Source organism: Triturus cristatus, chromosome 9 (assembly GCF_964204655.1).
Source record: "Triturus cristatus chromosome 9, aTriCri1.1, whole genome shotgun sequence".
Lineage (NCBI taxonomy): Eukaryota > Metazoa > Chordata > Amphibia > Caudata > Salamandridae > Triturus > Triturus cristatus.
The window spans coordinates 33153184-33177187 of NC_140592.1; the positions used below are offsets into that span (position 1 = coordinate 33153184).

General features: G+C 45.7%; 2 protein-coding genes across 7 annotated transcripts in view; one reads left to right on the top strand and one right to left on the bottom strand.

Annotated features, from left to right (window-relative positions):
* LOC146797314 (uncharacterized) overlaps nucleotides 1-24004 on the bottom strand; it is a 421742-nt gene that overhangs the window by 371757 nt on the left and 25981 nt on the right. The window lies entirely within an intron of this gene.
* The window catches only part of LOC146797315 (uncharacterized), a 102313-nt gene that overhangs the window by 32751 nt on the left and 45558 nt on the right, over nucleotides 1-24004 (top strand). For 3 of the 6 annotated variants that reach the window (XM_085624306.1, XM_085624311.1, XM_085624307.1), the window contains exon 2: nucleotides 21567-21684. In XM_085624306.1, the coding sequence (XP_085480432.1) occupies nucleotides 21610-21684 (75 nt within the window). In that variant the 5' untranslated portion in view covers nucleotides 21567-21609. Of the gene's footprint in view, nucleotides 1-21508; nucleotides 21685-24004 lie in introns of all 6 variants that reach the window. The other 3 variants (XM_085624309.1, XM_085624310.1, XM_085624308.1) reach the window with 2 other exon arrangements.

Consider the following 24004-nt stretch of genomic DNA (forward strand, 5'->3'; position numbering starts at 1 on the left):
ATGTCATCAGTGATGTAATATGTGATGTCATCAGCAGTGCATTGCGGGCGCCGAGTTATAGTTAGCTGAACTAACTATAACGGGGGAATTTCAATGGTTTTGTACGAGTGAAATGTCCAGCTACCTATAACGCCCCTGAAACCTATGGTTTTTTCAGTGAATTTCAAAGGTTTTTTAAATGCTAGTTTCTAACTATGCCTACAGAGGTAGGACATGTGAAGAAAGAAGAAAAAACGCACAGAAAGAAGCAAAAGACATGCAGAAAGAAGCAACAGAAGTCCTTAAAGACGAAGAAAAGTGCAGGAAGAAGCAAGACGTGCAGAAAGAACAAACAGAGGAGCAGAAAGAAGCCTTGTTGCAAAATCATCCTGTAACCTCAATTTTTTCAGACGTGTACTGGTGGTAACTGAGTCTGACTAACCAGTCCTAGAGCCAGTGCTATGTTAAAAGACACTTAGAATACAGTTAAAACATCTACATACACTAGGGAACACTATGCGCTGGGGTCCCCCTGTGATTAGCATGACCTCCTCTGTAAGCCCCTAGTATATAATAGGGCAGGGGGATTAAAACTACCTCTTAAAATGCGCCACGGGGTGCGTTTGCACACTGGTGAAGGGAGGGGGGGGGGCCTGAGATGACATGTGTTCAAATACGACCTGTGAGCGTTTTAAGTTGGGGGATCAAGTCCCCTTGAATCATGAGGGTCCCTGGGGGCCAACTAACCCACCAGGTATGTCCAGTAAGTGCCACAGAGTTTCATTGCAGAGAGGTGTAAAATGGGGCCTGGCCTCGGACCACCTCTCTGCAACGCATCTCTGTGGTGCTTACTGGAGGTACATGGTGGGCTAGTTGAACCCAGGGACTCTCAGGATTAAAGGTGACTTAATTCCGCAACGTAAAACGCGCCACAGGGCGTGTTTGCACACGTCACCTCAGGCCCCGTCCCCTCCCTTCACCACTGTGTAAACACACCCTGTGGCCATTTTAATTTGGGAGATTAAGTCCCCTTGATTCCTGAGGGTCCCTATGGTCCAACTAGCCCACTAGGTACCTCCAGTAAGCGCCACAGAGCTGCGTTGCAGAGAGGTGTAAAAAGGGGCACCGCCTAGACCACCTCTCTGCAACGCAGCTCAGTGGCGCTTACTGGAAGCACCTGGTGGGCTAGTTAGCCCCCAGGGGCCCTCAGGATTGAAGAGGAATTATTTCCCCAATTTAAAACGCGCACACTGCTGAAGGAAGGGGGCGGGGCTTGAGGTGACATGTGTGAAAACACACCCTGTGGCGCTTTTTAATTTGGGGAAATAATTCCTCTTCATTCCTGAGGGTCCCTGGAGGCCAACTAGCCCACCAGGTACCTCCAGTATGCGCCAGAAAGCTGCATTGCAGAGAGGTGTTCAGAGGCCACGCCCCTTTTTACAACAGTCTGCAACGCAGCTCCGTGGCGCTTCCTGGAAGTACCTGTTGGGCCAGTTGGCCCCCAGGGACCCTCAGGATTGAAGAGGAATTAATTCCCCAACTTAAAACGCGCCACAGGGCGTGTTTGCACACATGTCACCTCAGGCCCCGCCCCCTCCCTTCACCACTGTGCAAACCCGCCCCGTGGCGCGTTTTAAGTTGGGGGATTAACTCCCCTTGAATCCTGAGGGTCCCTGGGGTGCAACTAACCCACCAGGTACCTCCATTAAGCACCACAGAGCTGCGTTGCAGAGAGGTGCAAAAAGGGGCATGGCCTCAGAACATCTCTCTGCAACGCAGCTCCGTGGCGAATACTGGAGGTTCCTGGTGGGCTAGTTGGCCCCCAGGGACCCCCAGTATTGAAGGGGATTTAATTCCCCAATTTAAAACACGCCACAGGGCGCGTTTGCAGAGTGGTTCCATGAGGGGATGGGGCCTACACACGATCGCGTACCTTTTTTTTTGTGTGAAGGGGGGCTGTGTAGCCCCCCTTCTTTTTACTTTTTTTGGGCCCTGGGGACCCCATCCCCCAGGGCCTGAACCCCAATATTAAAAAAAAAAAAATTATTAATGTGAAGGGGGCCGCGTGGGCCCCCCTCATGTGCCCAATTCCGTGACCCGGGGACCCCATCCCCCGGTGCATGGGCATTTTTTTAAAATATTGTTTCAGAGGGGGGGGGCTGCATGGCCCCCTCCTAAGGCCATTTATGGCCCCGGGGACCCCATCCCCCAGGGCCTGGCCACCTCGTTGAGGACCGTGGGGGGAGCCCCAATGCCCCCATGGTCCCAGCCGGCTCCCCGCGTCCTGCGGGAGCCGGCATTGCTTTTCCACATGGGGAGCTGCTAACATGCAGTTCCCCGGGTGGAAAAGCAATTTGGTTTGCATTTTGAAAGAGAGAGCAGGTTTCCTGCTCTCTCTTTCAAAATCCAAACCAAGTTTGCTATGGCCCTGCCATAGCAAAGTACAGTGTCCAGGGGGTGGGCACCCCGGGACACTGCAGGAGCCGGCCCTGGGGGGTGGCGGTCCTCAGGGCCATCACAGGCTCCAGGAGGGGGGTCCGTGGCTGGGGGTCCGTCACGGACCCCCCTAATTTGAATATGTAGAGCCCCGAGGAGGTGGCGGTCCCCGGGGCGTGTGGGGTGGCTTGAGCCCCCCCACACAGGCTATTTTTTTTTTTTTTTAAATACACAAGCCCTGGGGGGTGGCGGTCCCCGGGGCTGCGGGGGGGCTGTGAGCCCCCCTGCAAATATTTTCACAAAGCTCCGGGGATGGCGGTCCCCGGGGCTTGAGGGGCCTTTGAGCCCCCCACCCATTCAGTTTTGAAGCCCCAGGGGTGGCGGTCCCCGGGGCTGGGGGAGGCTGTGAGCCCCCTGCATATATTTCCATAAAGCCCCGGGGGTGGCGGTCCCCGGGGCTGGAGGGCCCCTTTGGGCCCCCAGCCCAATACTATCATTGCCCCCGGGATTTGGCCCCCCGGGGGCAAATTAGCAAGGAAGCGCGGGAGCCCGCGCTTCGTTTTTTGTTTTTATCGGCAGGATCCGCGCACACAGCCGATTTGTCCTTGTGGGACCCCCTAAGCAGGCCTAGGGGGTCAGGGTATTTCTACCGTGCCCCCTTTTTGCGTTTTGCGCATTAGTTTTACTGTTTTCTTGTGCCTCGGTTCAACAGAGGCACAAGATGGCTGCCAACACTTCCTGGTTTGGAGTGTTGACAGCCAATTAGCATACAGCTTGTCATCGGGAGGGTGCGCGAATCCACCGCGCCCATAGATATATATGTGATTTTACTTTTGATTTTCTCAGGAACTACTGAACGGATTTACACCATTTAACCAAAAGGCATGACTCTGAACCAAGGGCTACCATTTTGCCAAATTTGGTGTAATTCCGTTCAGTAGTTCGGGCTGTAACTGCGACTAAAGTTTCCTATGGAAAATTGCATGGGGAAAACGCGTTGTGGGACCCCCCTTTTTTCTCGACCCCTGCTTGACGAATCACTCCGAGGCTTTCAGGATAGGAGCGGACCGGATCTGGCCAAAAGTTTTGAAAATTTCGTGAAGATTCGTCAACCGGCGCCAAAGTTATTGGGAATAGAATGTTGCGGATTTCCTATGGAAAATAGATCCTAACTATAACTACCTACTGGCGATCGCCCATTAATAATTTATTACTTTTTATAAATTATTTCAGAATTAGCGTGATGATCAGATCTATATTTATATATTGATATTCATACGTTGTCATTTTAATCTATTCACATTTTAATGATGTTTAAATTCTGTTTCAATTTATTTGATTGCCTTCTTTGTGATATAAGGATTTCCATTGCAGGTTTCAGCTATTTGTGCTAGTATTTTCTCCATTTCTACTACCTAATGGGTGGTACTTCATGTCATGTGATCAAGACCGGTTTTTCCGGTCGAAACGCGTCATCTTGCTGTCATCCAAGGAATAAAAGCACTTTATTTTTTGTCACGGAGTGGTCTGTTCCTGATTTATGCGATCTTCGGATGTTTTCCGGACTGTGGAATTGATTCAAATTTGGCGGAGTGATTGTTTCCGCCTTACACGGACCCTCTCTTCTGAAGCGGCTGGCTATTTTCAACCGACATCGTTTTGTGATTTATTTGTGACCCGGAAGGAGTTTTCTTATACCAGCCCCCCGCAGCCAGGAATAAGCGGTATTGGCAGTCGCACCTCGGCGGCATCGGACAGTCTGAACCAGAGGATTTTGCGGAGTCGGAGGACACCTACAACCCTTCGGATTTTGACTGAGGTGAGGCGGATACTGCTTCTGCTACCTTGTGGATACTGGCGGGTGAAGAGATTGTGACTGTAAGGATTTTGGAATTGTTGGTGTGTATAAGCCAACTCTGTTCTTACTATTGTAGTGCATAACTTTTTCCTTTGAAATTTGCCGACATGGCGACAGCAGCGGACGTGCTCAAAGACCGCGAGTTAGTGGCTGACGCCTTATTTTTTAATCTACCAGACGTTAACACTGTCAACAATGGAAGCAGTGACGTGATTGACAAAAATGATATAAAGTCCAAACGTAAAAAACTAGAGAAGCTGCTCCGAACGGAGCTAACGAAGTGGTGGGAAAAGAAGTCCCTAGAAAAGTACAAGGAAGCCGGAAGGGTGCCACGGGGGTTGAGGGTTCTCATTGCTCCATCGTTTGAGAACCCCAACCCCCTTATGCTGAAGGAATGGGCATCTAATAATCTGGAGGCCTCAATGAATATGGTCTGCATCCTTATCAAATATGCGGAGATAGATAGGATTGACATTGTTCGTCAAATTGATGCCTTGAATGTTGATTTGGATGCCAGTGATCAGCAGGAACTTGTCAAGACAAGAGAGGAAATTAAAAAACGCCTTGATAAACATGAACAAACAATCAAAACGCGCAAAGTTTTTTAATTTGCGCGCGATAAAGCAGATTATGAAAACGGACACATTTTTACTTTTTCAAAAAAGTTTGAGTCTGTAAAGCGGCAGGCTATGACGAACAAAGCACCAGTCATCCAACTTCAGCAAACTGACAATCCAGAAACTTCTGATACTGATCTTAGCTCACTGATGAGTAGCAATGGATCTGATGATATTCAAAGGGCAGATCTTCAGCCGGTACTCAGTGGCTTTACCCCATCTGAAGAATTGGGGTTTATAATAGAGGACAGACGGCACACATTAAGACCGAGGGGACCACCTCAGACGAAAGACGGCTGGAACACAACAAAAGTTGTAAACAGAGGAGGAGGCAGAGGCGGCACAATGAGACAGAGGAGAGGGAGAGGGAATCTTCAGTTAAATTAGACAATACTGTAACTACTAATGTGGCGAACACTGTTATCAATCTTACTGATTTAGACCTGAATGCTGCAGAAATCCAACTTTTAGCCTTGGGCTTATCATTTTGTCCTAAAAATGGCTTTAAAAACGTGCAGTCACGTATCGATGTATTTAAGTTTATAGGAAAACTTAAGTTAATTAAATATTTCAAACTAAATAAAGTTAACAATGTTGCCACTAGTATTATTTCCAATTCCCAACCGAGTAAAAATATCTGCATTGCTGATGTTTCCACCCTTAAAACATTACATTTTCTATCTGATCCTAGTGACAATATTCCTCCTAATACTCAGGACAAATTACATCTAATGGGTATACATAGTAATAGTGCAGCAACTAGTCCCCGTTCTATGTTTGTTCCCATGATGCCTCGAGATGCTATTGATGTCTTTAGCGACCGCATGATTGAAGATCCGAAGGGATTAAACCGCTCTATTTCCCTCAACCATAAGCGGCGCAGTTATACAGAGATTCACTATTCTAAACTCATTCGTAAAATGAATGACCATGGCAACATCATTGTTAATAAGGCAGATAAAGGTGGCAATGTGGTCTTATGGCCGCGTGATGTTTACATCACAGAAGCCGAAAGACAGCTTAATGACTCCCAGTGCTATAGAAAGGCCTCCTTTAATGAGCTTAATCGAGTTAAAGATCAGGTTCATAGACAGCTATCTGATTGGAAAGGGCAAGGCTTAGTTAGCAAGAAGGAGTACTCTTTTTTGAGAATTGACCACCCTATTATTCCGACCCTTTATCTTCTGCCTAAAGTACATAAGTGTGTGTCTCCTATACCTGGGCGTCCTATCATTTCTGCTCAGAATGGGTTACTTGAACCTATTTCTAAGCATGTAGATTTTTTTCTTCACAATTACCTGGAGGCCCTCCCCACGTACGTTAAAGATACTGGTCATTTCCTTACCAAATTGAATGATGTTCTCTGGAATTCTGATTATCTCTTTATTGTTATAGACATCTGTTCTCTCTACACGTCTATTAACCATCAAGATGGATTACGTGCTATTCAACATTTTTTATCCGACAGAAACATTATATAATGAGCATAGTAAGATGTTGGTTAAAATGATTGCGATATGCCTATGTAATAACTATTTTCTCTTTAACAATGAGGTTTTTCAGCTGTTGCGTTGCGTGGCTATGGGGGCTTGTTTCTCCCCCAGCTACGCGTGTTTACACGTGGGCTGGTGGGAGGAGCATGTCCTCGGCCGCGTCCTTGCGGAGGCTGATTACCAAGGTAATGGCATTGCTCATATGTGGCGTTTCATAGATGATGTGTTTCTAATATGGCATGGATCTAGGGAAACTGCCGCAAAATTTGTTGCTGACATCAACACAAATGAGCTCAATTTGGAATTCACTGCTACAATAGGCAAGGATAGAGTAGAATTCCTTGATGTTGAAATCTATGTCGTTGATAATAAAATTCGGACTAGATTACACAGGAAGTGTACAGCAGGTAATTGGATTCTACATGCTTCTAGTTCCCACCCCCGACAACCCCATTAAAAGCATCCCCTATGGGGAGTTTTTAAGGATTTATAGAATTTGCAGCAACAAAACAGATCTCAAGATTTGTTTAGATGAATCTTTTCAGAGATTTATAGCTCGTGGTTACAAAAGAGCTGATTTGCATAGTGCCATGAATAAATTGAGTATAACTACCAAAGAATTTTCACAGGCCCCTACTACTAAGGTTGCTACTTCAGTTGATGTTAGATCTCCTTGTAAAGAAGATACGGCCATTAGACTGATTACTACTTATAGTTGTTATGAGCAGAAAGTCAGAAATATTTTAAAGTCTAATTGGCCTATACTTAAAACTGACATCACTCTTGCACCCTTACTTACTGATATTCCTGCCACAACCTGTAGAAGGGCACCTTCAATGAGGGATGCCTTGGTTAAAGCGAGTCCAGAAATAACTAAATCTACCAATTGGCTTTCCAACCGATCAGGTTTTTTTAAATGTAGTTCTTGCAGGGCTTGCAAACTCGGAGTGAATACTGTTGAATATTGTGATGCTTTCACTCAAAATGTTAACAAGATTAATGGTCTGTTCACATGCAAAACAGATTATGCTGTTTATGTGCTCCAATGTACTTGCCATCTTCGTAACATTGGGAGCACCAAGCTTCAAGTTTTTAATCGTATTTTGCAACACCTGAGAGCTATTGTTAACTCCGACTCTAGTTATCCTGTGGCGCGTCATTTTAAATTGGTTCGTCATAATAATCTTAAGGATTTAAGTTATTTTGCTATTGACGCCGTTCCATCCTTTAAAAGAGGAGGAGACAGAGAGAGAAAACTTAGACAGCTGGAAAGTCACTATATCTTACTTCTTGACACGAAGATTCCCAATGGACTCAATACCGGGGAAGACCTCTACAATTCTCTATAGGGTCTGCTGTATTGTTCATTGTTTCTCGTTCTCTCAGCAATTGTTTTTTGCACTAATGAGCCCTTTTGTTAATGAACTGTTGTTGATTGCTGCTATTACCTTTTTCAATTGGATTTTAAATCTCTTTTCTACTAAGGTGAATTTTTATTCTGGTCTTTTTATGCCTTTTCTTTATCGTATTTTTTAGCTGGTTTTACCCTTGGTTTTACCGGTTTTAGTTTCGGTGGAGATGAGGTGTGGGGACTGGATGATTATTTATTTGGTAGAGTTCAGATTTAATATTTGTGATTGGATTGCTGAATTAATCCGTTTAATAGGATTTGTTGTCAATTTCTTGATCCAGTTGCTCTCTTATGACATTGTGTTTTGTCTAATTGATTGTATTGAAAATAATCCGTTCTTGTTATTAGTGACAAGAAGTTTATTTAATTCTCCACAAACGAAGATTATTGCCAATGCATTGGAATTTATTCCATAGAATTGTTTATATACTGTTTTGCACTTGATAACTTTGCACTTTGCTTTTCTATAGATGTCCATCTTTAAATAATTATTATATATTCCTTGTAATCGATTATGAATTAATATTCAACTATTTTTTGCATGTTTGCACTATTATCTATTTACAGTGTTTTGTTTTGCTGGCCCAATTTTAGTTGACCTGCATTTATGATATTTATAGGCAAATAATGATACTTCCTTGTATATTCACCATCGGCAATCTATGGGCACTTGCCCATTAATAATTTATTACTTTTTATAAATTATTTCAGAATTAGCGTGATGATCAGATCTATATTTATATATTGATATTCATACGCTGTCATTTTAATCTATTCACATTTTAATGATGTTTAAATTCTGTTTCAATTTATTTGATTGCCTTCTTTGTGATATAAGGATTTCCATTGCAGGTTTCAGCTATTTGTGCTAGTATTTTCTCCATTTCTAATACCTAATGGGTGGTACTTTGGTGGCCAACTTCACTGTATTTAAACTCTATGGTCTTTGCTCATGTCATGTGATCAAGACCGATTTTTCCGGTCGAAACGCGTCATGTTGCTGTCATCCAAGGAATAAAAGCACTTTATTTTTTGTCACGGAGTGGTCTGTTCCTGATTTATGCGATCTTTGCATGTTTTCCGGACTGTGGAATTGATATATATATATACATATATATATATATATAATTTATTTGAATAACAAAGGTTAAAGTGACATTATAGTTAGTTGTGATTGACATAGTTTATGACATCACTTATGACATCTCAAATAGCCCCATCCCCGGGGTCCAGCGACTAATAATACAGGGGCACATTCGTCCCTCCTCAAGCCTTAGAGGCCCCGAGAACACCGGGCCTTATTGTTAATAAAAGTGAGAGGAGCCATGGCCCCCCTCCCTGAGCCTTAGTCGCCCGGGGACCCCATCCCCTGGGGACAATTACCCTCATTAAGGGAGGGGGGATAATCAGCCCCCTCCACAAATCTATTGGTGCCCTGAGGACTGTCACACAAAAAATGGGAGGGGACCCACTCCCATGGAACCAAATTCTATTATTAAGAGAAGGAGGGCCATGTGGCCCGCTCTCCAACTCTTAATAGGCCAGGAGGATCCCATTCTCCAGGGCTGAATTCTAAGGGGAGCCAAATTAGGCCCTGGAGACTCCATCCCCATGGACAAAAGCACTATAAATGAGGAGGGGGCTGCATCTCCGAGCCCTTTTCACTGCCGTGTGGGGTGCCACAGGGATCATCTCTTAGTCCCACTCTCTTTAATATATACGTGGCACCCCTGGCTGGCATTATTAGAGCATTCGGATTTCAGCTTACCTCCTACGCAGACGACACTCAAATCGTGTTGTCGGTGAAGGAGGGACTTGAAAAAGAAACAGGAGCACGGTTTTCAGACTGCATGGGAGCGATCTCCAGATGGATGTCAGCTAATTGCCTCAAACTTAACTCAGCTAAAACCGAGGTTCTTAGGTTTGGCAATAACCCCCTGATGTGGACACCAGATTGGTGGCCTGCGGATCTTGGTCTCTGCCCTACACCCTGCAGGAAAGCGAGAAACTTGGGCGTGGTGGTAGATGAAAAACTCAATATGGGTGACCAGGTCAGCAAGGTGATCTCTGGATGCTCGCTGATACTGAGAATGATCAGGAAAATTAAGTTCTTTCTCTCCGAGGGGAACCTTAGAACTGTGGTGACTGCATTGATACTATCTCGTTTAGACTATTGTAATAGTCTTTATGTCAATATTCAAGTACAGCACCAAAACAGGCTCCAAACGATTCAGAATGCAGCAGCCAGACTTCTGACGGAGACCCCGAGGACGGTCTCAGTTAAGGGAGAACTGAAAAAGCTACACTGGCTCCCTACTCATTTGAGATCTAGATTTAAGGCTCTATGCATTGTGTTTAGAGCCCTGGCCGGAACAGGGCCTCAGTTCCTAAGAAATAAGTTTTTCTGGTACACCCCTACTAGATCTCTCAGATCAATGGGTGCAAAACTAGTGAAAACCCCCTGTTTTAAAAAAGTCAATTGGGGAGGCAGAAGCTTTGTTACCAGTGCTTCCAGAATCTGGAATGAACTTCCTTTCTCCTTAAGAAACTCCCCTGACATCAGTACGTTCAGGAAGGGTCTTAAAACCTGGTTCTTTTCTCAGTTTTAGTTATGTTTCTTTTTGGGTAGTTAATGCCTAGCGCCAGGACACCGGAATGGTAATCGTGCGCTTTATAAATTTTAATAACATAACATAACATAACATGACCCTCTTCACCAAGCCTTATTAGGCCCCGGGAACCCTATCTCCTGGGGCAGCATTGCTTAAGAAGTGAGGGGAGCTGCACCCCTACTCCCTGAGCCTAATTTGGCCCCAGGGAGCCCAGCCCCTGGAGCCTAATCCATAAGTAAGGGGAGGGAGACATGCAGTCCCTTCTTGGGACCTGGGGATCCCATCCTCCAGGGCCACAGGTGGGTGCCTCGGGCTCACCCAGGGCACCCACAAACCTCAAATTGGAGGCTGCTGACGGAACCCCAGGGCCCCTGCGGCCCCAGGCGGCTCTCCACATAGTGCGGGATCCAGCACTGCTTTTTTTCCTTGCTCCCTTAGGGCAGGAGCAATATCTATTTCCTTACCCACAGGAGTGCAAGCATGGAAACTGGCATCTGCGCCCACACACGCGAGCATGTTTCCACTGGCTGGGAGGAGACTTGCCTTCCTTACCTGAACTGTTGGAAGAAATGTTTGCACCTGTGTAGCTGGAGATTTAAAAATGCAAACGTGTTTCCCTACCTACATTAGTGTGGGCAGGGAAACTACTCTGTCCTGGGGGTGGGCTCCTCAGGACAGAATATTTGATCTGGCCCTGGGGGATGGGGTCATCGCGCCCTTTAAAGCTTGGGAAGGGGGACCTCACAGGCCCCCTCCCTTAAAAGGTATGTGTCTGGCCCCGGGGGATGGGGTCCCTGGGGTTTGCAAAGGTTTGGGGAGGAGGGGGATTTGTGCCCCCTCCATTTTTTGTAAGAGTTGGCCCCAGGGCCCAAATTGACATGGGGATGTTGCTCCCATTACGCTCCCCCCCAAAATATTCTTTTTAAATGGCGGGTTGGCATTTTGCTTTTTGTTATTGCTGCAATCCTGCTGGAGTCATCCTGGATCTCGTCAAAAACAGCCAATTTTGTATTTTTTTATTTGGGGCCCAGGGTTTGTCTCTCTGGGTCCCCCACAAAGGGCCTAAGGGGACAGGGTAACCCTATCCTGCCCGTTATTTTTTTTTTAACTTTTAATCTTTAGGACAGGATACTAAGTCCCCAATTCCTGTAATGGGTTACAAACATTTTTCTTCATGCTGCTGGCAGCCAATCAGAGCGCTTGATCCCCCTGGATTCTGACTCCTGCTGGAGCGAATTGGCCAACGGGGAAAAAAAATCTCCCAGGGCCAATCAGAACGCTCTGTTTTTTAAAAATTGGGTTTATTTATTTATTTATTTCTAGTGTGCACTCTGACCAGACTGGTATCCTTGCACTGTAAGCAGCAATTGTCTACATTGGAGAAAAAAGACCGAGAGCAGTACTTCATCACAGGCATCCATTATTTAGGGAATAAACAGGTCTTCAAGCCTTTTCTGAATTTCAGTAAGTCTGTCAGAGCTCTCAGACCAGACGCAACTTATTTCAGAGCTGGGCAGCTTTCACTGTGAAAGCACGCCCCCCTCGTCAAACCTTCCGAAACTTGTGTACCTGAAGACGTTTAGCAGTTGCTGACTGAAGAACTCTTTCGGGAGCATATCGTCTAAGGCTATGCTGCAGCAGTGCAGGGCCCTTTTTCTGAAGGGCTTTAAACACAATGCACATTGGCTTAAAGTAAATCATTTGCTCCACAGGAGCCAATGAAGTTCCCTAGGAGCATTGGAAGCCTAGGATCACACAAGTGTCCCTCACACCCAACTGTACAAATATACAAATATCTTTCCACCGTTGTGTCATAAAACCCACTGAACAGATTTACACCAAATCACAACAAACATGCTTTCTAGACCAAGGTCTAGATTCCTGCCAAATGTGCTGTAATTCCATTCACCAGTTTTTGCGGTAGCACTGTCTAAAAAAGTCTACGAAAAATGCATGGGGATTTTGCGTTTGGCACCCCCCATTTGTTCTCGTCCATGCTTTAAGGATTACCCCATAACTTTTCATTCACAAACCAGGCAAAAAAGATATATATACAGTGGCGGTTTCTTTACTGGGTGTGGAGGCGTTGCCCCCCATGTTTGTTTTTTGTCCCTACTGTAAATTGGTTTTAATCCTTTTTTTAGCCTTAGCGCGCCTTGTGCAAAGTTTGCCTTTTGTACATGACAGTGACTGATGGCAGGCAGACGTGGGCGGGGGCATGGATAACTGACATGTCAGCTGCCGGGCCTCCTTGGTGTGAAGTGCGCATGTCAGGTTGGATGGATGCCTTGCTCTGACTAACCCTACATGCCCACTTTAACCCCTGCATACCTGCGCAATGCTTGAGGCCGGGATTGCTGCCATAGCACCCAAGTCTACCAAAGAGCGTTGGTAGTGCCTGACCAAGCCAATCATCGAGCTGCTCTCATTCTATTTGCTAACATACACATCAATGGGGCAGTGCCAGGATTGGCTCAGGAGTCACGGGTGGGTTTGAGGGACGAGCTGGTGGACAAAGTCACGAAGAGTGTTCTTCTTCAAGATGGACCAGAAAGTGAGTCACTAGTCGTGGAAGATGAGGTGTGCCGCATTGAATAACATTGGCACATAGCAACATAAATGTATTGGCTCTCAGAGCCAGAAAGCGGAGTGGTATGTACAGGTTTAGTAAAAAGCAGTGTACCCTGAAGGTTCTGAGCACAATACGAGGCCTTCAGCCCATCCTAGTCCAGAACAGTGGCATAACATTAGGCCCCTGCAGCCACCGCTGTGCATTGGGGGCAAGCTCCATGGGCCCCCTCAGCACAGTACTCTGACCTGAGAGCTCCTAATTAAGACCGAATGGTGGGGGTCCTCCATGTGCCTTGCAGAGGGGCCCCTCACGTTTCACCATGGCACTGGTCCAGCACCCCTGTCCCTGGTATCTGTTGGACTCAGACTAGGTGCTATGCCTGCCACCCCAGCCCGCGGCGTCCACTGGGAGGCACACCAGGCTTCTAGCCGCTTGTGCAAAGCGCATTACACGCCCTTTGCTCGTGCCAGCCTATGTGTTCCGTGGCATTTGCCCCTTTTGCAGGACCGTAACAGCTGGTTTTACAGCTACCCCTATAATGATGTAAACAATATCTGCATATCGGAGTGGAGCCCATTTCGCCGGCTAGGGGAGTTCTCAATGGATCCAGAACTTTATTTTTGATTTGTAACTGAGGAAGAGCGTCCCCCTCCAGCACTGACCCTGGAGCGCTCTGGAGTGGGTCCGGAGTGTGGGGGGCCCCCTGCATGTACTTTGAGGGAGGCTCCCTCAAGTTTTGTTACGCCACTGGGCGTCAGACCTATGGGTCCAATGACCTACAGGTTTCTGAACCAGCGCGCAGTCTGCTGAGCTGCCCATTGCACTCACTATGCCACGACCAGAGGAGACAGTGCATGCACAGAACTGGGTTCAGCGCTTTATAAGCTGCTCTTTGCCTCTGTGAGGTATATGGGTCAATTTAAGCTACAGCTATAGGTGTGCACATGCGCCTAACTACCCAACATTTTATGCATGTATATGTGCCTATATGTAATTATATTATGTGTATCTTTATTCATAAACATCAGCATAGATCTATGAACAAATGATGCATATCTACGTGGGTATTCATATAAAGTGCTTTGAGGCAACACAGCACTATATAAATCTGGTTATGGTTACTTGGCATAATATAACACCCACCATATCTGGGGGGTCAGGGTATTCCAACCCTGCCCTCTTTTCTTTATTGTTTACTTTTTTTTTTGCATGGCTGCCAACACTGCCTGGTTGAAGTGTTGGCAGCCAATCACATTTTGTAGGATCTGCGAGTCTACTGCAAGGACTTGCGTTCCCAGATATCTATACTTTTTAAACTTTAATTTCTCTGAAACTAGAGAACAGATTTACACCAGATCACAAAAAGCACGCTTCCTTGACCAACATCTACCTTTCTGCCAAATTTGGTGTAATTCCATTCAGCAGTTCGGGTTATGTTGTGTTCAAAAAATGAAAAATCCCCATAGACATAACAAAGGAAAAACATGTTTTGAGGCCCCCCTTTTTTCTCGGCTACTGCTTGACGGATCACCCTGAAACTTTCAACACAACAGCTGAACCAAAAAGGGTAGTTTTGTGAATGAATATATATATAAATTTACACTGTTCATGAAACTACTCTTATGTAAATCCTTGGGTGTTGCCCACGGTGTGAAAAAATTCTAAAATATAAAATAAATAAAAATGTTCAGATTTTCTGCCAACCTGTGAAACGGAGGGAGCACAGAGCACCCTCTTCCCGCAGTATAAACCTGCAGTGTTGACTGTGGGACAAGAAACCATTTTGTTGGTGGTACTCAGAGAAATGGATCCCCACTGTCAAGGCAACAGGGTGACCCATTTAGGAAGGAACACTGCGTGCTTGTGTTCATGACTTACTAGCAACAGTAATGTGTTTTATATAGTAAGTGCCAGCTCTGTCCTCATTGCTTTGTGCAAATAAAGGTTTCTGTCCAAGAGGTTTCTTCTATTTCATTTCCTTGTGTTGACCAGTTACCGTAGAAGTCTTGGTGGATTTGCACAAAGGCACACTGAGGGCTGTGGGTAGAGTTAATTAAAAAACATAAGGTTAGAGGCGAAAACATTCTAATTCCTAACTCTGTGCCCTAACTTGTGCAATGCATCTTTTTATCCAGTGTTTAATTTGAGCCGGTGTTTGCAGGTGGCGGGCACAGGTACTTATTTTTGGAACTCTGGACTTATTTTTCATCGTCAGACACAGGCGCAGAGCAAAAGACAGAAAGGCATGAAAGGGAGGAAGATAAAGATAGGAAAACAGCGGCAAACACATAAAGCAGGGATGAAAAGATACCACAAGAGTACGAAAAAGTGAGAGGAAGTGTAGGGTGGTGGGAGAAAGAAGCCTGAAGTGGAATCAAGACAAGACATCCCTGGTATTCATGAGATAAAAAGAAAGGAAGTGTAGGGCAGTGGAAGAAAGAGGCATGAGGTGGAATCAAGACTAGACAGTCATGGTATTCATAAGGTAAAGATACAAGAAGTGGAAGGAGGTGGAAGAAAAAGACATGAGGTGGAATCAAGAGCAGGCACTTAGGGCACCACTAGTATGGCGGGCGGACTTTGTCCGCCCGCCATATCCTCGGGAAACGGGACCACCCGGTGAGGGTGCGGAGGTCCCACACTCCCGATTAGGATGCGCCCGCCACACTGGCGGATGCATGGTGCATCTGCCACATTGCGGCGGGCGATGCAGAGAGCACCGCCCGCCGCAATGCCACAAAGGCAGGTTGTGCGTTTCAATGCACAACGTGACAGGCTCCGTGCGGTGCCTGCCACGTTGTTCATTGAAAGGCAGGGGGGTACCATAGGTACCCTCCATGTGCACCCCCCAGAGTCCCTGGGGGCCCGCAACGGGCCCCCGCAACCAGAATCCGCATGCCTTTCTGTGGTGGCAATGTCACCACAGAAAGGCATGTTCCCGCCAACATTGTAATATAATAGTGTAAAAGTTCTTTGGGACTCTGGCTCACCCCTTTGGTCGTGGATAGACAGGTTAAAGACAAACGTTGTGTGTGTTGACCTCAGGGACCTAAATAGTAATGTAGTAAAAAAGTTTCCATTGTCAAAGATAAAGGAGATGCTGGCCAGGGCTACTGACCTCTCGTCAGTTTACCACCAAATAAGTTTATAACCACAGAGTAAGCAGTCAACTGTGTTTTTGACACCAATAGGATATTTCCATTATGTTTGCATGCCGTTTGGTTTGGCATCAGCGGCTGTGGTATTGCAATGCCTCATGGACCAAGTGATTAGCAATCTAAATGGAGTAAGGTTTTTCCCAAATGATATCTTGGTTATGGGTGAAGATAGGGGCCAACATGACAAACATTTATGCCTGATCCTGAACATCTTAGAAACGTGTGGACTCACAGCAGGATCAAGCTAAAGAGAAGCTGTTACGTGCCATAATATGAAATAAAGTCCTTCCTGGGACAAAAAGGAATAAAATGCTAAATTTGTTTAAAACTTCCAAAAAGCCTTATGTCATGAGATAGCTCCTTAGGAACAAAGTGAAGCATCGCAAGTTGCTAAATTGTCAGGGGGAGTTCTATGGGAAAACAGAGGATATGTGCACCTGGAACCCTCCATGGATCCGTTCTAAACACCAAGTGCATCATAACAACTGATGCAAGGGTGTTGTCTTAACCCAAAGAGACAAGAACGAATGAGAAAGAGCTGTGGTGTTCGATTCTCAAGTTTCAGCCCCAGCAGATGTACAACTTTCTAGTGCAGAAAGAGAGATCTTGGTTGGAGTGTGGGGATTAGAACACTTCTGCGGGATCATTTGGGGATCTGAGTTACTTATCCGATGTGACCATACACTAAGCCTGGGCAGTAAACTCTGCTCCGCTCGCGGAGTTTGCGGAGTGTTCTGCACTCTGTGCTACATGGAGCTCGCGGAGTTCCGAAAAGTTTATTTCCTCGTTTGCATTCATCAAAATCAAGTGGGCGAGTGCAAGCGAGAAAAATCCACCTCTCGGCGGGATTTTTCAGTGCAGGGGGCGTCAGGGTTCTCATTGCGAGTGGTCGCGAATGCTCGCGACCGCTTGCGTTGAGAAACTGCCCGTTTGCGTTGAGAAAGCTGCCGCTCGAGTAAAAATCTACTCGAGCGGCAGAAAGGAAAGCAGTGCCCGCTTGTGCTGTGCATGGTGCCATTCACGATGATTGCACAGTGCGGACAAGCATCCGGCACTGAAAATCACCGCGAGCGGCCTTTTTCTATCACACTCCACCACTTAAGAAGCTCCACGTAGTGCGGCAGAGTTTATTTTTCAATTCGCGGAGTTTCACGTAGCGCAACTCCGCTCAGGGTTACCATAAACCACTGGTGAAGGTATTTTCTGCTTGTTTTTTTTCTGTCACTCCTATTAAAGCAGGGATGTCTATGAGATTGATGGATTACAGCTGCAAAACTCATTGTACCAGGTGCCAACAACAGGGTGGTGGATGTTGTTGAGTCACCTGCCTCTCCTCTTCATGAGGCCCCGAGAGAGGATTGGGGTGAGTTTAGTGATGCATGGTTGAGCAATAGTGATGAGCGTGCAACTGGGAAAGACGAGTGGGAAGTAGCTGCATGGAAGATCAGGTGCTAAAAGAGGCAATGAAAGTGGTGACATGGGGAGGCTTGGAAACAAGAAACTGTGTGCTGAAGGACAACTCGGACTGAATTTTGTGTTTTATTAAGGACTAACAGAATGGTGCCTCCGATTGGGTTAGGGGGATGGTCACCTTGGTATTGTGAGGAGTAAAAGGAGGGTGAAGGAATTGTTCTGATGGCCAGGTTTGCACAGGAATATGGAACATAGGGTAAGAGATTGTGCTGTGTGTGATGGCACAGATAAAACGTATATTATGAATAAACCTCCTTGAAGCCTGTGAAATGCCCCAAGATGCCAGTCGAGTCTGTGGTACCAGATGTTGTGGGACCTATTCCAAAAATAGATGGTTCTGTACAATTTGCAGTGGTTCTAGTAGATTGCATCTCTAAATGGCCACATGTGGAAGTGTTGAGAAAAGCTGACACAGAGGTAGAAATGGTGTTTTTCACAGAGAAAGTTGTATGGAAAGAATCATCAGTGATTTTCATGTACAAACAAAGCTGGGTGTGTAGTCGTTAATGAACACAAGACTACATTGGTGTACCATCCTCAGAGGAATGAAGACGTGGAGCGATTTAATAGGGTGATTAAGGGTGTTTTGCAAATGGCTAGGATCGATTTAAAAAACTGGATTTTGGAGCTGAAGAAAATGAATTGGGCGCATTGTATTACTCCCACTGTCACTGAGTACAGACCGCTTTCTACTATGAGTGGAAGGCAGGGCCGGGCTGGCTGTAGCAGGCACCGGGCAATCCCCGGTGCGTCGCACGGGTGGGGGCCGGTTTTGGGTCCCCTGTCCGTTTTTATTACAGGGCCGTTTTTGCAGCATAGCTGCAAAATCGGCACTCTAACAAAATCGGCCTTAAACCGGCCCTCGCAAAGAGCTTGGCGGCACCCCCAAGCCCCGGGGAGGGGTGGGGGGGGGTGCGGCTGAGCACTTTGCCAGGGCCGGTTTTGGTTCCCAGTCCGGCCCTGGTGGAAGGCCGTCATTTGCTTAAAAGAATCAGGGATGCATTCTTAAGTCAAGGCAACTGGAATGATCTCCACAAATGGTGAGGGAAAAGAATGAGAGAGCTCTAGTGACCTACAAGAAATATTTAGACTCCTGTCATGATGTTGTTGTACCTGAATTAAATGTGTGTGAGTGAATATGAGGAAAAAATGTGGCATAGGAAAAAAAGTGGGCTACAGTCCTTTGATGGTTGCGGATGTACAAATGAACTCTGTGAGGCTGAGTGGTGGTAAGGTACAGCACATAAGTAGATTAGCCAAATGAAAGTATGTGGGTAAGAGTCCATGTGACTTTGTGGAACGCAGTCTAAGAAGCTTTGATTGGTTGTAGTATGAGTCCAAGGGCCATATGTACAACCCATTTTTGAGGTCGGAAACGGCCTGAGTGAGCCACTTCCGACTGCAAAAATACTTTTACATATGTACAAAATGTTAAATTAAGATTTGGTAACTTGTTGGCGAATTGTATTTGGTTTAGTGAATCGGTATTTGGAAGGAACATGTTTAGGGTGCCCCTTACAAATACCAAATTGCAGTGCTATGTATGAAAGTTTTGCGACCAAATTACAGTTGCAAAACGTTAATTTTACAAACTATTAACAAGTAGTGGTAAACATTTGCAAATGGGTAGGGGTCTACATGGGACCCCTTGCCATTTGAGAATGTAATTTTTTTTTTAAGAACAGACAGTGATCGCACCGACCACTGCCTGCTCTTAAAAAATTAGACTTCAAAGTTCATTTTTTTTCTTTTTAAACGCACCCCATTTTTCTTTCAGGGAAATGGGCTGCATTTAAAAAAAGATTGCTTTATTAAAAAGCTGTCGCAGGCCACTCTCCCTGTGATGGCAGCTATTGCCAATGGCTTGCAAACTAAAACCTACTTCATTAATATTCATGAGGTAGGTGGATTTGCGACCCGCTAGGTATCACTAAATGAAACTAAGAGTTTCACACATTAGGGATAGTAATTTCCTAATTGTTGTTCACAGAGAATCGCAATTAGGAAATCGCTGCCTCTAAAATCAGTACATATGGCCCCAGATTCGCACATGGTGAAGACATTCAAGAAAATGAGAGTAGTGATGGGGTGTCCTAAGATGATTCTGTTGTATGCGAGGAGGAGAGAATAAAGCTGGAAACCAGGAAGCTAATCAGCAAGCCACGGTATGTGGTGACTCTCAGTTAACCCTGGGATCCAAATTGCAAGCAAGCTTCAAGAAGATTTAGACTCTTAATGACACAACCTCTGCTTCTTAAGGACTATGGGGCTGATTACGATGGTGGTGAATCCACCATCAACAGGCTGCCAGTGGGGGTTCACCGCCATCGTGAGGCCATTTTCCACCAGCCATATTATAATGGCAGGCGGTACCACAACGGCAGAAAACTCCGACCGCCACGCATCCGACTGGCTCCTTGAGCCCGCCGGTGCTGCGGAGGCCCTTGTATTCCCATAAATGGTGGCGGTGCCTACTAGGCACTAGCGTTGGGATTACGATGGTCCATCTCAGCGTTTCACCCACCATGGAAAGGCTGGCGGGGATGGACTTTGGGGGCCCGTAGTGGAACCCCCTTTCACCTGAGCACTTTGGCTTTGGGGGGAACCTATGGTGCCCCCCTACATTTCCCTGCACCATCTGGCAGGCACCACATGGTGCCTGCCACATAGTGCAGGGTAATGTAAAAAGTGCGTTTATAACATTGCGGTGGTTGCTGTAGCCAGCAGCATGCACCGCAATGTTAAGTATGGTACTTCCAGCCGCTGTGGTGGCGGCCGTATCATAATACCACCTGTGGGACCGCCTTGTAGGCGGGCGGTCCCACTTTCCGAAACGATGGCGGACGGACTTCGATCTGTCCGCTATCCTAATCAGCCCCTATGTAACTCCCTAAGAATTTTCCTCTCAGTGTTCTAATAGTCTGAATTTAGAGAATGGTTCTCTGTCTATAAGGTTGGCAGAGGACATTATGCCAAATTTGGTGATCTCTATGAGCCCAGCAGTCTTCTCTGTTCCTTGATAGGGACCTCCATCATCACGGTTTCTGTCCAGGTACAAATAGATGCAAAAGGTATAAAAAGTTTGTCGGATGTGGAAGGCTGCCATCTCTTTTGCTGGCCATTCATCCAACCTTTAACAAACTTTTTGTTTTTCATTAACATACTCTTAAAGTGGGAGGTTGGTGTGAGAAAACAGCAAAAACTAAAGACCACCGCATCAAAGGATGATTTTTTAATAGATGCGGGCTGAGCTATGATTTGTGACATCACATGGTCTACCCTAAATAGGGCGGCTAGTGTAATGCCCTTCCTCCGACAGAGCCTTACTTCATCGAGCCATCTGGCGACGGTTGACTGAGCCAATGTAGGCTCCATCAGTGGATAGCTGGTAGTCCTTCCGAGCCCAAATAGGGCAAAGGGACCGTCAGGTTGGAAGACAAGGTACTCCTTCACATTTGGGACGGAGTACCATGTCCACCAAACAATTAATCTGTCCCGTTGTTTTTTGTTGTTGTTGTTTCTTTTATGAGGGGGGAGATGTGTGATGTTGAGAATATTAGCATTTGATTAGGTAAGCATGATATATTTATATTTCATGTTACAACGTGTTGTTCCTTTTGGAACGTTTACTTTCAAAGTGTCATCAGTTGCTTTAGGAGAAGGGCTGCAAAAAATATTTTGGAACTTGAAAGTAACATGAAACGTGGATTTTCCTATATTACTATTAATATATATATTTTTTTTACAAATTAGCATTTGCTTAGGCCTCTCAAAGAGGGTATCCTAGCTGCCTGCTTTGTACCTTTCCTAGCAAGGAACAAGTGAACAGGTTATAGACTTATATACCAACCAGTAGAGAAGTGAAGTGTTGGATTGTTCTAAATGTCTTTGCATTGCAGACTACAACCTCATTCCCCTCATAACCAGTCATCTCTGTGGCTTCCGTCTCACAAGCAGATTTCATGAGACGGATGTGGATTGGATGCCATAAAGGGGCACCATGGATGGAGAAACAAACAAGGACATCATGGAGAAGTTGCCGGGCGATGGCTCATCCACCGAGGCAGAACTGGAGGTAGTGTACCTTATGTTCACCTATCATCAGAGGTATCAGTGTCGGGCAGTAAATGTACCTGAAAACATGGGAAGTGTAAGCGATTTCTGCCCCTTTATGAGTAGATGTTTCTTGGGCTTAGTAGTGGTTTTGAAGGAAGTTTAGCCCCTACTCTCTTTTCTCTTATTTTGCTGCAGAAAGAATTCATGCAACTTGTGAGTTGCCGTGGTTTCAGGAACACTTACTTTTAAATACAACAAGCTATTCATTTGTTTTCTTCGGTGTGCATTTCTAGCTATACAAATACTACTGGGTATTATTTGAACATATCTGTGACCGGTATACCATGATCTCTTTCCAAATGCATCCTGAGGACCTATTTGTCAATTTACTCCACATGTTTGATATTTTTAGGCCTCAATAAGACTTTCAGATTCTTCATATAAGATTGTGACTCAAAATAGACACATATAGGTGAGCTCTCTTTGCTACTTTATGGCTTATTCATTTTCTCTACAAGGATCCCTAAATTAATTATGGACTTTTACACTGTATCATTGTGTTTTATTTTAGGCAGCCACCAGTCTGTCCAGAAGAAGGCCACTTCTAAATCTTGTTGTTGGTCGAAACATCAACAACTGTTTCTTTGGTCATGTAACAATAGGTAGGGGAAGACAAGGATCAATTGTGATCCAGTAGGGCATTAATTACCATTCACAAGAGAATGGAAGGTCCGGCCACAGTCGTAGCCCCAGATATGAAAGCAACAAAAAGAGATGACTGGGCTGTTCCTTAGGACAGGAAAAAGGAAAGGATCACTAGGAAAAAAGTGTTAGTGCTCAATGGAGGACAACCCATGGGTATCCAATTTGTTGAATATAATGGCCTCACACACCCTTGCGAGTGTCATGCTTCATCATCGGCAATGCTCCACGTTGGGCAGGCGGTGCAATGCCCAACGGGCTCACCTCTAAGAGGGGCTCTTTATCGGAGACCTTTTATCCAACTGCCTATGGGTGAAGTGGGGGTGAGGGGCCAGGACAGAGTAGATAGTGTGGGTGAGGATAAAATGTGGCCTAAGGTACCGGAAAGCAATTTTTATTCTGGTGGTCCTCTGCCACAAATAAAATCAAGGATAGCCGGTGCTCAGGGGGACTATGGTTTCTACCTCTATGACACTGCTCCTACCTAAGGGTTAGAGTTATAGGGTGTCTACAGTACCCGGTGGATCTGACATCAAGGGAGAAGTCATAAACTTTCAGGTTTCTACTGCTCGTGTCAGGGCTAGTCAAGCCTACCCATCTCACCGGGTCCGGATAGTGAGATGGGTAGGCTTGACTGGCCCTGACACGAGCAGTAGAAACCTGAAAGTTTATGGCTTCTCCCTTGATGTCAGATCCACCGGGTACTGTTGTCATACAGGTAGTACAACTTATGTGCTGTATTTAAACTGATACTAATCATTAGGTCATGTTTTGTAGATTGTAGTTTTTTACTAGGTCCTGAAGAATCGCAGTCATTGTACTAGAAGCGAGAAACATGTTGACCACACCATTTGCACTCTAGCCCTGGTCCATTCCGGGAAACCATAGTCCCCCTGAGTACCGGCTATCCTTGATTTTATTTGTGGCAGAGGACCACCAGAATAAAAATTGCTTTCCGGTACCTTAGTCCACATTTTATCCTCACCCACACTATCTACTCTGTCCTGGCCCCTCACCCCCACTTCACCCATAGGCAGTTGGATAAAAGATCTCCGATAAAGAGCCCCTCTTAGAGGTGAGCCCGTTGGGCATTGCACCGCCTGCCCAACGTGGAGCATTGCCGATGATGAAGCATGACACTCGCAAGGGTGTGTGAGGCCATTATATCCAACAAATTGGATACCCAGGGGTTGTCCTCCATTGAGCACTAACCCTTTTTTCCTAGTGATCCTTTCCTCTTTCCTGTCCTAAGGAACAGCCCAGTCATCTCTTTTTGTTGCTTTCTTTGGTCATGCACTCATTGTTGAAAACATTCACCTGAACCATTAGCATGTTTGGGGTCCAATTCATTTGACATTGTATAAGGTTTGGATTGTTAGCTCAAAACCTAGCACAACCCTATTGGATTTTCAGAATGATTACTACGTATGCAAACAATCTCCACTGAAATCCATAATCTGCACACTTGTCTCAAATACAAGCTGTATGGAAACAATAACCACTTGATGGGTTTTTAGGGTTCAGTGGGTTAACAGACCCAGTGTCCTTCAAAAACAACTACTTTAGCTTGAGGTTGCTTTTAGCAAAGACCTTTTGTATTATATCCACGTCTTCTTTGTCCTACAGCAGATGCTTCA